The sequence below is a fragment of the Sarcophilus harrisii genome, chromosome 3, assembly GCF_902635505.1.
Source record: "Sarcophilus harrisii chromosome 3, mSarHar1.11, whole genome shotgun sequence".
In the NCBI taxonomy this organism is placed as follows: domain Eukaryota; kingdom Metazoa; phylum Chordata; class Mammalia; order Dasyuromorphia; family Dasyuridae; genus Sarcophilus; species Sarcophilus harrisii.
Window position 1 is genome coordinate 238763638 of NC_045428.1, and position 16564 is coordinate 238780201.

The 16564-nt window shown below is 32.5% G+C and overlaps 1 protein-coding gene across 1 annotated transcript in view; it reads left to right on the forward strand.

Moving 5' to 3' along the window:
- TMPRSS15 (transmembrane serine protease 15) overlaps positions 1-16564 on the forward strand; it is a 131128-nt gene that overhangs the window by 53103 nt on the left and 61461 nt on the right. The window contains exons 8-10 of the mRNA XM_012544342.2: positions 2158-2264; positions 6023-6163; positions 7792-7941. Coding sequence (XP_012399796.1) covers positions 2158-2264; positions 6023-6163; positions 7792-7941 — 398 coding nt within the window. The remainder of the gene's footprint in view (positions 1-2157; positions 2265-6022; positions 6164-7791; positions 7942-16564) is intronic.

Consider the following 16564-nt stretch of genomic DNA (forward strand, 5'->3'; position numbering starts at 1 on the left):
ATAATTGGGAATATTTGGAAGACAATACTTTACTAAATCAAATTCTTTACTGATACTCAAAAACAATAAATGGGTTTGGATTACTATATTCTCTATACCTGTCAGCCACTTGTATGATGGTAAAGATATGGTCTGTTGTGAAATGTCAGAAGAAAAAGGGGAGAAGAAGAGAAGTTTTTGTTTTAATATCTCAATAAAAATTCCTTTAATATTCAAGTATATTATTCTCAAAAAGTCTTTGCACAGATAGTTAAGTAGATATTAGCTTTCTTTCATTCATCTTTTGAGGTTGGAGGTTTTCTTTTTTCAATTTCTTGTCCAGGTTTCATTCTTTTCTTTCAGGTAATTTGAGAATCTGTTCTTTAATATCTTCCATATTGTATTGCTTCCAGAAGAAACCACCTTTTTATAAAGTTGATCTAATCCAGATACTCATTCTTTTCTTACTTTCTTTCAATGATATTTTTACTACTACAAGAAGAATATCCAGGATTGTAATATGAAATTCCAAATGTATTATGCCTACTTCATGGTTTACTTGATGGTCAAAAACTTGTCCAAAAAGTCTTTGTAGATTTTTTTCTAGTTTTCATCTGACCATCGTCCTTCCAAATAACATCCTTAAATTTCCTTGGATTAACTTTGCTTAGTCCAATTTCTCACCAAGATTTTATTTTCCTTTTGTAGCACTACCATCTGGGTTACCCCACGAGAGTTTACCATCTATTCCCAAAAATTTTAGTGTAGTCTTGGAGTTTGAAATCCTACTGATATATTAATATATCAACTGATACTTTTCTTTATCAGTTATCCAGTATATGAGTAGCTCATAAAAAGCCATTTGTTGAAATAGTAGAGCAAAAATAGTAGCTACAAAATACTTCTACAAATCTGAGGTATGCTTTCCCATTAGTGCACATAATATCTCTGGGAGGGTAAGTGCAAACTTAGATTAAACTGGTTATGAAGCACATGTGTGACCAAATCATGTCATAAGTTTAGTTTTACAACTCCGTGTTCTTAAGTCCCTACAATTGATTGCCAAGACTAGATAGCTGACAGTCTATTTTCTCTACTGACATTCATCATGCTTCTCAATGCTACTTTTAGCTTCAAGTGACTGGCCTGTATCAGTCTGTCTTGATGTCTGTCTAGAGTTCTTTGCTCGCTGCTGTTCCTACCAGATCAGCAAACTCTCTAGGTACAAAAGTAGATGTCTCCTGCTGGGTCAGATACCTTGTCAGATAGGAAGAGTAAAGTTAAAAAAGAGAAAACCCTTCATCTTTCACTCAAGAGCACCCATCCCTCACTCTAATTAGACTGTTTCTTCTAGGAATCATCTGGAAACCTTGTTTTATAACTAAAGTTTGTGCCTTTAGGCAGCAGTGTAGCTGTTCCTTTTCAAATAAAGGAATAACAAGGTGCTGATACCTTATTAAAGCATTAACTCTTAATCATCTGTGATGACTGGAACAGAATTGGGGTAGAAGGAGAAAGAACCAAATCTCTCCTTATATTTCTATTTCTTCTTTTGATGAACTAATGACATAATGCTATTTATAACATTCAACCATTCTTCTGATGAAATAGTTGAATATAAAAGTGTATATTGATTTAATATGGAGGGTTTTATCATAGAATAAGTGAACACATTAATTTCTCTATCTTTATTTCCTCTGCAACATATGTTGGTGCATAAACTATAATTATTTACACGATGATCTATTTGTAGATATCTATCTATCATCACAGGAACATAATAATTGAATTGTCATGAAATTATGTTGCTTATTATATCATAATTATATATGGTGCATCTAAGTTGTATATAGCATGTTTCTAAGATGAAACTAGAAAACACAAGTAAGGAGTGATGCACAAAATTCTTATGAATAGATTTTACATTTACGGTTTTTTCTCTTTCAAGTCTCAGTTTTGAGAGATGTAAATACATGTAACTGTAATGTTTATATTTTAAACTGTTTAGCTGAAAATGTTTTATTCAAAATATACTAATATTAGTATGATATTGAGATTCACATTTCCAAAATCTAATTTCAATATTTCATATGAAATGACAAATTCAAATTTATCATACATTACAAGTTAAGAAAACTCTTGAGGGAATATAATAATCTATCCTTCTCTTTTATTTAGCGTGCATCAAGGCTTTTCCATTAAGCTGAATTTCAGTACTTTTGATACCTATTACTCAGACATGTTAAATATTTATGAAGGCATAGGACCAAACAAAATTTTAAGAGGTAAGTTGGTACTATATCCAAATCTATTATTGAGGTGAATAAAACATTTTCATATTATTTTATTACTTTTAACTTTTTTATTAAATTCCACATTTATATTGAATTTCTGGTCATTTAAAGGAACAAAATAATTTGTCTATAGTTTAAATCAAAAGAATCAATTTTTATATCATCACTTTTAATTCAGAGAATTACTAATATTCATAAATCAATATGATTGAAATTTTGAAGTTGTAAAGAATTTACAAAATAATTATAATTATTTCTAAGAATGTTACCAACCTGGTTTCTTTTTTTAAATGTTATACTACTTGTGAAACACAGTTTCAATAGGAAGAACTATTTAACTATTTGAATTGTCAGCAGTAGAACAGTGTGTCTTGGAAATTAATATATTCTGTACCACCAGTGGCATTCAGAGGTTGAATTTGATATTAAAATAAATTACATTGATTCAATTTTTAAAGGTTAAAATGATGATTTAAAATCATAATTGAACTTTAAGACCTTTAAGATATAAACTATTTAATGAGAAAAATTCTTTATTGACAAATAGGTCTCTAATGGTAAGAAATAAGTTTTTCTATTATGCAACTTTAGAATATATTGTTAAAGGGGAAAATATTTCATATAATTTGTAATGGATTTAGTATTTTGTAAAAGTACTATCACTTTCATTTCTAGTTCATAAGTCATTTCTTTATTCTATGGAATTTGTAGAATGGCATCCTTCTTTTTAATATTTACAGGAATTCCAGGTCTAATTCAAAACAGTAATTAATACTTTCCATTTCTTTGATACTTTAATATTTGCATAGCACTTTCTTCACAATAACACAGTGAAGTTGGCAATACAAGTACAAGTACAAATATTAGTTTTTCTGATTTTCCAATAAAAAATTTGAGGTTGAGAGGTAAAGTGGTACCCCAGAAAGGAAGTATCTGAAGGAGATAAAAGAAATGGGGGGTCCTGCCTCCAAGGCCTGCACTTTTCATTTGTAGCTGTCTGAGATAATAGCAGAATTAGAGGGCCAGAGTAACCTTCTGCTTCATTTGCCATACTCATAATTGTAATGGGCTGAGGCTTGAGTTGATGCACTGAGGTCCCAAGCACATGAGGCTAAATAGTAATTGGACTATACTCTATTAATATACATGATTGGATAAAGAATGGTCCCTGCCTACTCTCTGTGCAAGTCCTGATGTATTGTATAGGAAATGACGATTTTGGTGGGTGGAGGCAGAGAGAGACAGGAAGAGAGGCTGGGAGAGATTGAGCCTGGGTTCCATACTCCTAGCTGCTGATCTTGTGGCTGCTGGTCTAGCTAGCTTCTTGACTCAGCTGCACACATTGCTATTGCCCATTCTCTTCCACCTCCGATCTTTCTTCACTGAGAATAAAGATTGACGATTTTCCCCTAACCTGAATTCCTGACTCCGGCTGATTTTAAAATACATGGTCTTCACACATAATCACACACATATACCATTTTCTAGAAGACACACATAGACCATTTACTGGTACCACAGGACCAATCGGGACTATCATATTCTGGAACATAACCTGGGATAGTTAACTTTAAACTGAAACCCAACTATGGGCAATTTGAGCTATTTTTTAAAAGGAATTTAGCCAAGAGCTACTCAACCTAGGGAATCTCTTTATCAACTACTTTTAACCACCTTGCTTGTAGCTTTTATCATCTTTTAGCTTTCTGAACTACTTTTAATTGCTTTAAGATGTACCTTTATTGGAAGGTATTGGAATTTTTTAGTAAAACCAACAAGAAGGCACACACACAAAATCCTGTTTATTTGAACTCGTAGGCTGTGAGTGATCCATTGCACCAGGTGCAGAACAGTGATCTCTTCATCATTATTCCACACTGCCTCTGACCAAAGCACTGCTAAAGTCATATTGAAAGCAAGGGAAATTAGAACTGCAGCCTAATGAACTATGATTACAGAGATAAACCATAATAATTATTGCTAAAAGGATAGTTGTACTGTGTTGCTGTACTTTCCTTGAGACTTTAAAAGCAATACATAAATATATTTTAAAGGAAATTCATGTAATGAAGGTGGACTAGCCTATATTACTGAAGGAGGAAGGGAGAGGTCCTCTGATTCCTGCCACTGTCAAATTTTCTCTTTACCTTTGGAAAACAACTTGGTACATGGGAGAAAAGTGTTGGAAGCCACATGTTCAAATCCTGGGCAAATTACATTGCTTCTCTGAGCTACAGTTCCCTCAAGTAATTAGACTTGATGACCTTAAAAGTCCTTTAAATCTTTAAACTCTATAATCCTATGAAATTAACAGCATTTATTAAAAAACTGATTACACATTAGAATTTGTTATTTTATAAAATTACGGTAAGTTTGTAATATTATTTCAGTAACATGAAAGATAAGAAAATTATTTTATAGATAATATGACAAGACAGTTGGGAGAATTGTTACATAAAATTTGGGGAAACCTACCTAAGTAGATAAATTTCTTAAGGAGACCAAATTACAAACATGTTTAGCAAAGAGGGAATTTGCATTCCAATGGGAGGGTTATTTTTGATAATCAAAATGCCTCATAGCATTGAAAGAATGATTCTCTAATGGTGAAAATATTCACTTTGATCATACTTTAGGATGTGTTTTCTTGGTAGGCAGATAAACAGTGTATATTCTAGACCTGGAGCCAAGAAGACCTGAGTTCAAATTCAGTCCTCAAACACTAGTTATGTGATCCTGAGCAGTCAATTTACCTTTTTTGTCTCAATTACCTCATCTGTAAAATGAGCAGGAGAAAAAAAAATGGCAAATTGCTCTTGTATCTTTGCCAAGAAAACTCCAAATGGTTTCACAGAGTTAGATGACAATGGACAACAACAACAACACAAATTATATTTTATAGGCCTAAAATTTTGTCATCTGGTATTATTCTAGTCAACTATGTTTTTTCCAGAGAATTCATTGTGCTAAATACTAAGGCTACAAAAAACAGAAAAAAAAAGTCCTGCTCCCAAGAAGCTTGCATCCTACTGAGGCAACAGCAGCTGCAACAAAACAATGCAAATACATAAAAATGACAAATCAAGAATAGCATTTTTTTTGAAAGAAAGATTGTATTTTCAGAAAACCCATTCTGCCTTTATTTTCATTTTGATTTCAAAATTATTCTTTCTATCTTATCAAAATATATGTTTTCTTTTTCTTTTTAGAAATGTGAAAGCTCATTAGTTATTATTATTGCTTTGTCCTTAAGACTATCTTGTTCAATAACAGATAATATTTTAGAAGGGAAGGGTAAGGAACACATCAAGGGACAAATAATTCAGATTTACAGTTTTGGAAATGCTTGTTTCATGTATACTTAGGTTTAAAAAAAACTTTTCAATGTATGTATGTACTTACATGTTTAAGGTAGGTGAAGTTCAAATGTATGCTTAAATTGTTCAGGCTATTTTATAATTTTCTGATCTTTATTATGAAAAATAATAGGGACATTTAGGTGGTACAGTAGATAGAGTACCAACCCTGAAGTCAGGAGGACCTGAGTTCAAATCTGGTCTCAGACACTTAATACTTCCTAGTTGTGTGATCCTGGACAAGTCATTTAACCTCAATTGCCTCAGCAGAAAAAAAAGAAAAATAATACCATTAAAACATATACTGCCAGTATATTCAGTATTTTAGTTCACATGGAAAATGGTGAGTTTTTTTTTTCTTTTTTAAAAATAGTTATTTGTTTTCTTTTTTAGCTTCCCTCTCAGGACCTAATCCAGGAACAATATACATTTTTTCTAATCAAGCAACTGTTAAGTTCCTTATAGATTCTGATGAAAAAGATTATATTGGCTTTAATGCAACATATACTGAATTTAACAGCAGTGAACTCAATAGTAAGTATTGCTTTCTTTTTCCCACTTGAAGTTTCAAAGCTGGAAAATTTTTAACTTGCTGATATTTTTTCAGAATAATAGAATTAGAGAATTAGGACAGAAAATTATAGCATGACTTTAATTAATGTTGCCAAATAAGCACTTATTGAGAATCTGCTTGGTATAGAATACCATAATAGATGCTGTGAGAAAATACATGGAAGTAGAGTACAATGAATGATTATAACACAATTGAAAGAAGATGTAACATAGACTCAAAATGTATAAACAATATGTAAAACGATATATTTTAATTGAATATACAAATACTAAGAAGATAGTGTAAAATGAGTGAAAGTAAGGCATTGGGAATGATATTAGGTTGTAAACCTAGGTAACAGGAAAGTTGATAGTACCCTTCAAAGAAGGTTTTGGAGGAAAGATGAGTTCTCTTTTGCCCATGTTACTTTTGAGGTTCCTAAGTTTGAAACTGCCAAAAGTACCTAAGAGGAATTTGGTGATGCAAAACTGGGTCTTATTAGGTCTTTTTAGGTTATTGGTCTGAGATTTATTTGTATAGACTTGGTGGTTGATCCCATGGAATAAAATGGTGAGAATTACAGAGCTTATGGTTCCCTAACACAACTTTTCATTCTCCATTTCCATATCTCCATAACTTTGAGTAGAGGTATATTATGTCTAAAATATTCATTCTCTTCTCATCTAGCCTCTGAGATTCCCTGTAGCCAAGGTGCTATTGATGAAGCCCTGGATGGTGGGTGGATTCAGAAAAACTGAAGAATTGAGGCAGGCAGAAGGCACTAAAAGAGATCAGTTTAGCTTCGTGGTCCACCCTTTGGGGAGGCCATCCAGTCTGAAATCCAAGTTATGTCAAGCCCCTAACACCCACCCCTATGTAAGAGTCTTGGGCAGCCTCACTTTGCAATGTCCTGTCAGAAATCCCAGTCATGTCCCTGAAGTTAAATTTTTCCTAGAAAATCTATTTATGGCTATGCCATAATTATTGCCTTTCTTTGGGTCTGTCTGCTGCACTCTACCTGTAGGGTCTTTCTCCTTCCTCCTTCCCCTGTGCCTCATGATATCTCTCCTAACTCTACTATGTCTCTCAATCCCACTTCTCTTTATAATTAACTCTTTTAGGGAGTTCAACTCCTAAACCTTTTCAGGATTTAGCCTGCCAGCTAAGGATATGACCCAATCTTATGGGATGCTTCCTTCCTTCAGGTAAATGCCAGGTTCCACTAGGGAACTTTCTTTCTTTAATTATTAAAACTCCTTTCTATGTTCTCCCAATTCTATTTCATATTTACCATTCCTAGTGTCTATTGTATCCCTTCATTTTTTCTGTAATCTATTTCCCTAAATAAATATATTGTTTGCCAAAAAAAAAATGGCCTTTGTGAATTCTTCATATGATCAAACCCAATTTTTGGTACCTATCATCTGATGTCTACATCAGCCACATCACTATAATTCAGAATTAAAAGAATTACAACAGAAATAGTATAAATGGCCAGTTGAAAAGCCTTGAATGTGAAGTGTCATTTAGATTTTCAGAATGGGTTCTTATTATAACTACTAATTATATTACTACAGCATTAAATTTTCTGTATTTTTAATATTCACAGATTTTGACAAAATTAACTGTAACTTTGAGGATGGATTTTGTTACTGGATCCAAGATCTAAAAGATGATAATCAGTGGGAAAGAGTTCAAGGAAATACTTTTCCCCCTATGACCGGACCAGATTATGATCATACATTGGGCAATTTTTCAGGTATAATTTACCTGTATCCTTAACCATAAGGAAAAGAAAGACCCTTAACTAAAGAAAAAGTAAACACATTTTCTCTACAGCGTTAAGTAGTAAGTACTTAATAAATGCCTGCTGACTGACTGACCAAATTCTTTTGCTATTTTAATCTATCCCAAATACAGTTGCCAAAGTGATTTTCCTAAAGCACAGATTTAAAAGCTTTCTTATAAATACTGTTTAAAATGGAGTATACTGAATTCACAGTAGCTTATTCAGATTTTCTCCTTCCTAAAACAGTTAAAACTAATTTTTGAAAGGGTGTGTGTGTGCTTGTGTAAAGATTATAACTACATATTAAGTACTGTTAATAGCTATAGGATTTATTATTTAAAACATAAAATTGACCATAAAATGTTTTTAATAATTGTAAATTATATATACTTTTAATGATAATTGATTATCATTAAAAGCATGTATATTTCATAATATAAAAGTGCAACTTTTAAAATTATGTGATTTAAAGCTTGTCAATGAAGATCACTGAATCAATATTACATGCCTACTATATGCTATGTATAGACATTCAAAGTCAAGAATAAATATCTCCACCCTAAAGTTTCTATTCTATCAAGGATAATAATGTTATATAAATACATGAAAAATAAATTCAAAATGTATGCCCTATTTCAAATGTCTTTTTTATGAAGAATATAGATACTATTATTATAGTTTTATATTGAAGCAAGATATGAGTAACTGGAGGGTTGAAAAAAAAGTTTGTAGGCGGTTTCAAAAGTTAATTGACAAAATAGCTTATACTGCAGCATTTTCCCCTATGTAGTTAGGGAGGAAGTGATTTTTTTTTCTCTATGATCCATGAAGATCTATGAGGAATTTGTAGAGCAGAGGAAGGAAGTGAAGAGTTTTCTTGTTGGAACTATTTTTAACTTTGGCATTTACAGAGATCTTTATTTTAAAAAAAAATTCTGTGAGGACCTGGCAAGTATTATGTATTTAAAAAAACAAAACAAAACATTTTTTGATTCAGTGATTACTGTCCAGAAGACAAAGAATTAAAGGACTAATTTTGAGGAGAAATATTAAGAAGATTCTTAAGAGGCTAACTAGTATTTGGAATGACCTGTATATAGCATCTGGAATGACTTGCATGACTCTTTCCAGACCAGTTAAGGAGTATCAGCTATTGTTATTTTGAGAGTTTTGAAGTGACTTGGTCCATGCCACTAACTACAGCCAAAATAATATAAATTCCACCTGTTAAATAAATTGTACATATTCAGTAACTATTTTCAAATGTAGAAAAGTAAGAGAAATTAACATTGGGCCTAAATTAAATTAAATAATGGTTGAATCAAATAATATTTACTCAAGGCAATTAAAGAAAATTAGATAGCAATTTTATTAATGAGAAAAAAATTACCAGATATAACTTTAAATCAGTCTAAAGCTGTAGAAGATAACAATAAATAAAAGAAAGAGTCAACGTGCAGGTTGACATGGGTGATATGGTTGAGTGTAATCTGATCCCATATCCTATAACCTTCCTTTGCATGGAATTATAGCTTTTTTCCTACTACCTGATACATATAGCATCTTATCTGAGATTTTATGAGCATTTTTATTCTTTTTGCAATAGATATTTTCTCATATAATATAAATGGAAAGTGTTTGATTTTGCTAACAATGTTTTTAACTTGTATATTTATGATTATAATTTATGATATATACAAATTACATGTTGTTACTACTGTTAAAAGATGAATATTGATAGGTTGAATATGTATTATTGATGGGATTTGAATGGTCTCAATTCTTGGAGGTCAAAAGAGTTGTTAAATACCCCCTTTAGATTGGCTGCAGGTTTAGGAGTGAAAGAATTCATTCATTCCCAAATTATTAGTTGCAAAATTAAAGTTTATTGTTGGATAGAAATCAGTTTGTTAAGGAATTGACTTCTATAGTGACAGAGATCTATTAAGGAAATGGAGTTTTGGCACTGAGAATGCTTTCTCAGTGGGCAGAAGGATCCTGGCAGCTGAGCAAGCTACGTAGGGCCATCTGCAAAGACCTTAGTTAAGGGAAGTAGTTATATTGGGTATCTTGATGGGGGCTGGGACAGCCTGAGCTGATCAGACCAGGATTCTTGGTGGGGACTTCAGGAGCCGAGGTTCCCAGGCTTAGATTCTTATCAGTTTTCAGCACCGATCTCCTATTGGAATTAACAACACTTCAAACGGATGCTTTTTGACCAGGATTTCTAATTGAATCAAAGGCTCTGGCATCCTGGAAAATAACTTATCTGGGGGGATATGCCTTTCCCAGGAGGGGCTGAGACTCTGAAAGGGATCACAGATCAAAAGGAAATACAGTTTCTTAAAGAGACCACAACTTTAGTAAAGGAAATAGTTCCCTCCTGCTTCATTATGATGCTTAGGGACTGAAAACTTATAAAGATCTCTTAATTTTAGGGGTGGGTATAATGCCAGAGAAACTGAGGCAAGATAGAGTTTAGAAAATTTCTAATATTTTATTTGGATTTCTGAGAGGGAGAGATTGTGCTGGGGGCATGATGCCCTTAGTATCCATCAATAAATGTGAGTTCTCAATGACATATTTATACATAGTAATTAAACAAAGGCAGGAGGGTGGAGTCCAAAACTCTGGTGAGCAGGAATCTCCAGGCAGGAACCATCAATCTGGTTCTGACAGGTTGGGGAGTAGGACCATAAATTCTAACAAACTGGGAGTTAAAGAGGTATCCAGCTTAGAGCCAGGAAGTCTGGACTCCCCCTTATCTTGAGTTTACACATTGACAATTTATAACTTTAGAGTAAGTAGCCCTGAGTTATATCATCTTAATGAACCTGAGGGAAAGTCTGCAACTAAGGGGATTGAGGCGGAATAATTAAGGAAACTGAGACAGGACCAATTAGGGAAACTGAGGCAAAACAATAAAAGGGAACTATGGTACAACATGGGCTAAAAGTAAAAACATTATAAAAATAATTAAAAGAAATTCTAAAGAAAAGATAATTTTAGTTAAAAATCAGGCCTGGACAGGCTATTGAGTCAGTAAGAGACAAAAAGCAAAAAGACAAAACAGAGTATGATAGGTGAAGAATAAAAAGTCAGATTGCCTGAACTGTGATGTGCATTAAGTACATATTTAATAAGCTTGGAAAGAGCATTTGGGGCCTTTAAATTACTTGAAATATCTACCAGAGAAGTTTGTATATGATCTTAGAGGTAACTAAGGGGTACATATACATATGACACTATATTGATCTTAAAGGCAACAAGGAACTTATTGAGGGATGAGAAATGTTGAGGGGTGAAAGGTGCCCTGACAGCAATGAGGGGGGAGGAGGGGTGCCTGGGGGCATCCCCAGGCCAGTGTCAGTGTCACAGGTTTTTACAAAAGAATTTGCAGTCCCAATCTCTAAGCAAGGTTTTTGGCAAAAATGAGTTTGTTTGCGCTGAGAAACTATTTCCTCAGCCGACTGCTTCCTGATTAGAAAGATAGCAAAGGTTTGAGTACAGAATCTTGTTTTTTATTAGCCTTCTATAGTTTGGAGATAGGGAGCGGATTAGAGGAGAATTTCCAAATCAATAAAGGGTGGTGATTGTTTCCCTAACTAAAGTGATTCCCAGATCAATTGGGAAGTGAGAGTTTCCTGTGGGAATCAGATAGTTTTCTCAGAGCTGGGAGATTCAGGTAGGTGGGGATCATTTTTAGGAATTTCCCCAGACCAGGTGGCCTACCCTCCACAAAGATCAGGGAGATACAGAGTCCTTATTACAACAGAACCACTGGAACTTATTGAATAGAAGAGAGATATAGTTAGATCTGTGCTTTAGGAAATTCACTTTACCTATTCTATTTAAGATGGCTTGAAGTGGGGAAGGAATTTGATCAATTAGTCAACAAGTCAAAAGCATCCAATATTCAAAGAATGTAGTAGCTGTATTCTAGACAAGACAGGTCAGAATCATATAAATTACACAAGAGGCCACCAAAGATGTGCAAGGCCTAGTCCCAATACTCTGAAAAGTAAGGCTGGAAAAATGAGAAACAAGCAAAAAGAAATAAAATATGACTGTAGGGATATCCAAAACAGATGAAAGAATAACTCCAAAATACTTACAAGAAAAGTCTCAATGGAAAACACAGTTTGGCCACAAGATCAATTCTTAGAAGGAAATTTAGCAAGAATAAAAACTAACAGACAATGTTATTAATAAAATGAATTGGGAAGAAGGTAAAAGCTTGGTAGGAAAGACATAAAAAAAGAATTAACAACCTTGTATGACAGGTATAAAACCTTTCCTAAGAATCATGAAAAAACAGAATGGCTCAAACAAAAATTAATGAAAAAAGAAGTATTAAAATAAAAAAATTTAACTTATCTTACATAAAAAACAACTGATCTATTAAAAAAAAAATCAAGGCAAGATGATTTAAGAATCTCTTGGCTACTTGGAAGCCAGAACAAAAAAAAAGTCTAAATATCCTATTTCAGAAAATTATGAAAGTAATTTATCTAGACATACTAGAATAAGAATGAAAAGTGTAAATAGAATAAACTGATCACTTCCTCAAAGAAACTAAAAATGAAGGTACCTAACAATGTCCAAGATAAAATTTAAAGCTTTAAGATAAAAGAAAAAAAATATTATAAGCATCCAGAAAGAAAGTCTACTTGACTGAGGAATCACAGTCAGGATCACACAGTTTAGCAGCTATCACAACAAAGGAGCATAAATGATAAAATGCAATATTCCCCAAGACAGAAGATGTATAAGCTTAAAACCAAGAACCTGAGTTCAAATCCAGCCTAAGACACTTAATACATCATAGATGTATGACCTAGGTAAGTCACTTAACCCCAGTTGCCTCAGGAAAGAAAGAAAGAAAGAAAGAAAGAAAGAAAGAAAGAAAGAAAGAAAGAAAGAAAGAAAGAAAGAAAGAAAGAAAGAAAGGAGGAAAGGAGGAAAGGAGGAAAGAAGGAAGGAAAGAAAGGAAGAAAGGAAGGAAGGAAGGAAGGAAGGAAAGAAGAAAGGAAGGAAGGAAGGAAGGAGGAAAGAAAGAAAGAAAGCAGGAAAGGAGGAAAGGAGGAAAGAAGGAAGGAAAGAAAGGAAGAAAGGAAGGAAGGAAAGGAAGAAAGGAAGGAAGGAAAGAAGAAAGAAAGAAAGAAAGAAAGAAAGAAAGAAAGAAAGAAAGAAAGAAAGAAAGAAAGAAAGAAAGGAGGAAAGAAAGAAATCCAGGAATTTAACATGAAAAACTGAATAAATGTGTAATGAAGTAGATGATTTCTAAACATTCCTGATGAAAAGATTAAAGCTAAGTAGAAACTTTGAAATAAAAGAACAGGAGTAGAGAAACAAAAAACTAAATACAAATGAGCATTCTGGAAAGATTTTATAAGGATGCAATTTGTGTACTGATGGGAAGAGTTTAATGTAAGCATCCCCTAAAATATAATGTTGTCAGTCAACAAGATTCTATTAAGTGCCAGCTATGTGTCAAGTATAATTTAATGAGGGAAACAAACTTGCAAACAAATATGTTCAAACAGCATATGGACAGGATAATTTAGAGACAACCTCAAAGGGAAGGCACTAATGAAGGAGAGTGGGAAAAGTTTATTGCAAAACTTGAAGGAAGCCATGCAAGTCAGGAGGTAGCTGCTGAGGAGAGAGTTCTGAGGCGTGGGAGACAATAGTCAGGGTAATGAGATAGAATGTCTTCTACAAAGAAAGCTAAGGAGGACAATGTCACATGTTATGTGACATCATCACAGAATGTATGGAGATGGGTAAGGTATAAAGAGACTGGAAAGATAGAGGACAGGTTATGAAAGAATTTGAATATTGGAGGATATTATATTTGATGCTGGAGGTGATAAGGGACCACTGAAATTTATGGCCTCAGAAATGACATGATCAGAATTATGCTTTAAAAAAATTAATTTGACAGCAAAATGGAATATGGACACTTAAGAGGGAGAGGGCTGTGATCAACCAGAAACCTATTGCACTAGTCTAAGAGTGAAGTGTTCAGGGTCTATATCAGGGTGTCACGGAGTGTGTGCATATCTGTGAGTGTGGGTATGTGAGTGGGGATGCTGGGGAAGGTTGTGTATAATGAACGTTGATGTAAAAAAATGTAAAATATTGACAAGAAAACTATATCAACATATAAAAAGGATTATACATTATCACCAGATTGGATTTATACCAGAATGCAGGTTTGGTTTCCTATCAAGTAATCTATAAACATAATCATATTAGTAATAAAAGCTATAAAATTATATCAGTTGACATGAAAAAAAATTTATTTTTTAACTTAATGCATCAATTTCTATGAAAACATTATAAAATTAGGAATAATGTATTTTTTTCTTAATATGATAGATATTATATATCTAAAACCAAGAGTCGATATTTTTAGGGAATAAAATAGAAGAATTTCCAATAATATCAGGGGTAAAACAATAATATCCAATGTAACCACTACTATTTGAAATAGTGTGACAAATACAAGTTATAATAATATGATAATTATTTTTAAAATTAAGGAGTAAGCATAAGCAAAAATAAAAAAGAATAAAACTACCACTTTTTATAGACAATATGATGGAATATTTAGTAAACCCCAGAGAGAAAACTTTAAATACTTTAAAATTAATGGAAACAACAAATTAGACAATACTGAAGAATAGAAAATAAATTTACACAAATCATCAACACTACTACTATCCAGTGAACCAACCCGAGAAGAAAGATAAAGAGAAATTCCATTTAAAATAATTGCAGAATATATAAAGTACTTGATTAACACCTGACAAAATATACACAGGAACTATATAAATATGACAATAAAACAGTCTTTATACAAATAAAGACAAATATAAATAATTGGAGAAGTAATAATTGCTTATGGATAGTCTGAGATGATACAATGAAAATGATAATATTACCTAAACTAATTTACTTTTTTCGGCCAATAAAAATTTTTTCATGCCAATAAAACTTCTGAAAGATTACTTTATAGAACTAGAAAAAGTATTATAAAATTCTCTGAAATAACAGAAGGTGAAGAATCTTAAGGGAAAATTTTTTTTTATAGGAAAACAAAAAGGCTAGCAGGGCCAAATCTTAAACTGTATTACAAAGCAGTAATCATCAAAAAATTTCCTACTGTTTAAAAAATAGAGAGGTCAATTAGTTAAATAGATTAGGTACACAATATTCTCTGACCAAAAACAAAACAAAACAAAATACCCTACCATTTTTAATATGTCATTAATCAGGTAGCCAGTAAGCATTACATTTCCTTAGGATTCACTATTTGACAAAAATTTCTGAGAAAACTTTGATAGCAGTCAGCCAGAAATTATTTTTAGAACAATATCTCAGATATTAACTTAAAATAGATACATTATCTAAACATAAAAGATCATATCAAATTAGAGAAACAAGAAGAAATTACCTTTCACATCCATATATTAGGGACAAATTTATGACCAACAAAAGGAACATAAGGATGATATAAGATAAAATACACAATTTTGACAACAAAAATTTTTAAAGTTTTTGTACAAACAGACCTGATAAAATTTAGCTTAGAAAAGATATAATTAACTGAGAGGAAAATATTTGCAGCAAGTTTTTCTGGTAAAGGTCTCATTTCAAAGATATTTAAGGAACTAATTAAAATTTATAAGAAAAAGAATCGTTCTGCAATTGATAAATAGTCAAAGTTTATGAACAGGCAATTCACAAGGGGAGAAATATAAGCTTTATTATAACCATAGAAAAATATTCTAAATCATTAATATTTAGAGAAATTCTAATTAAAATACCTTTGAGATTCCTTCTTTTATCCATCAAATTGAGGAAGTTCACAAAAAAAAAAAAAGTAATGGAGAGGTCTAGAGAAAATAACCTCATTGATGCACTTTTGGTGAAGTCATTTTAAAACAATTTAAAATTATGTTTAAAAAAATTATTAAACTGCATAACCCTTGACCCAACAATACCTTTTTAGCCTCCAAAGAAATCAAAGTAAGAAGAGAAGATCCTATGTGTACAAAAATATTTGTAGCATCTCTTTGTAGTGGCAAAGAACTTAAAACAAAGTTGGTCCCAATGGATAAACAAATTATAGTCTATGTATGTGATGAAATACTGATGGGAACTCAGGCCAGCATGCTCTTTTCCCAAGACCAAAATTCCTTAATCTATTCTAAAATTGTTCCCCCAAATCTTTCCTGACTTTGTTTTCCCAAATTCCCCAACTTTGTTTTCCAAATTTGTTTTTTTCCCAAAAATTTCTCCTGACTTTGTTTTCCCAAACTTAGTTTTTGTCATTCAAGTATCTATGATCTTTCCCTACTCCTCTTTGATCTTATCTTTCAAGCATCCTTCCCCATTCCTTCTTGATCTTATCTTTCAAGGAAAACATCTCTCCAACCATTTGTCAAAACAACTCTCCTGGTTTCTTCCCACTCCTTCTGTCCATAAAAAATTGTCCTTTCCCAAAGCATGGCACAAAATTATAATTGGATTTTGTCCCTCAAACATCCATTTCCCGTGACTATTCCTCCTCTACATCCTAGCC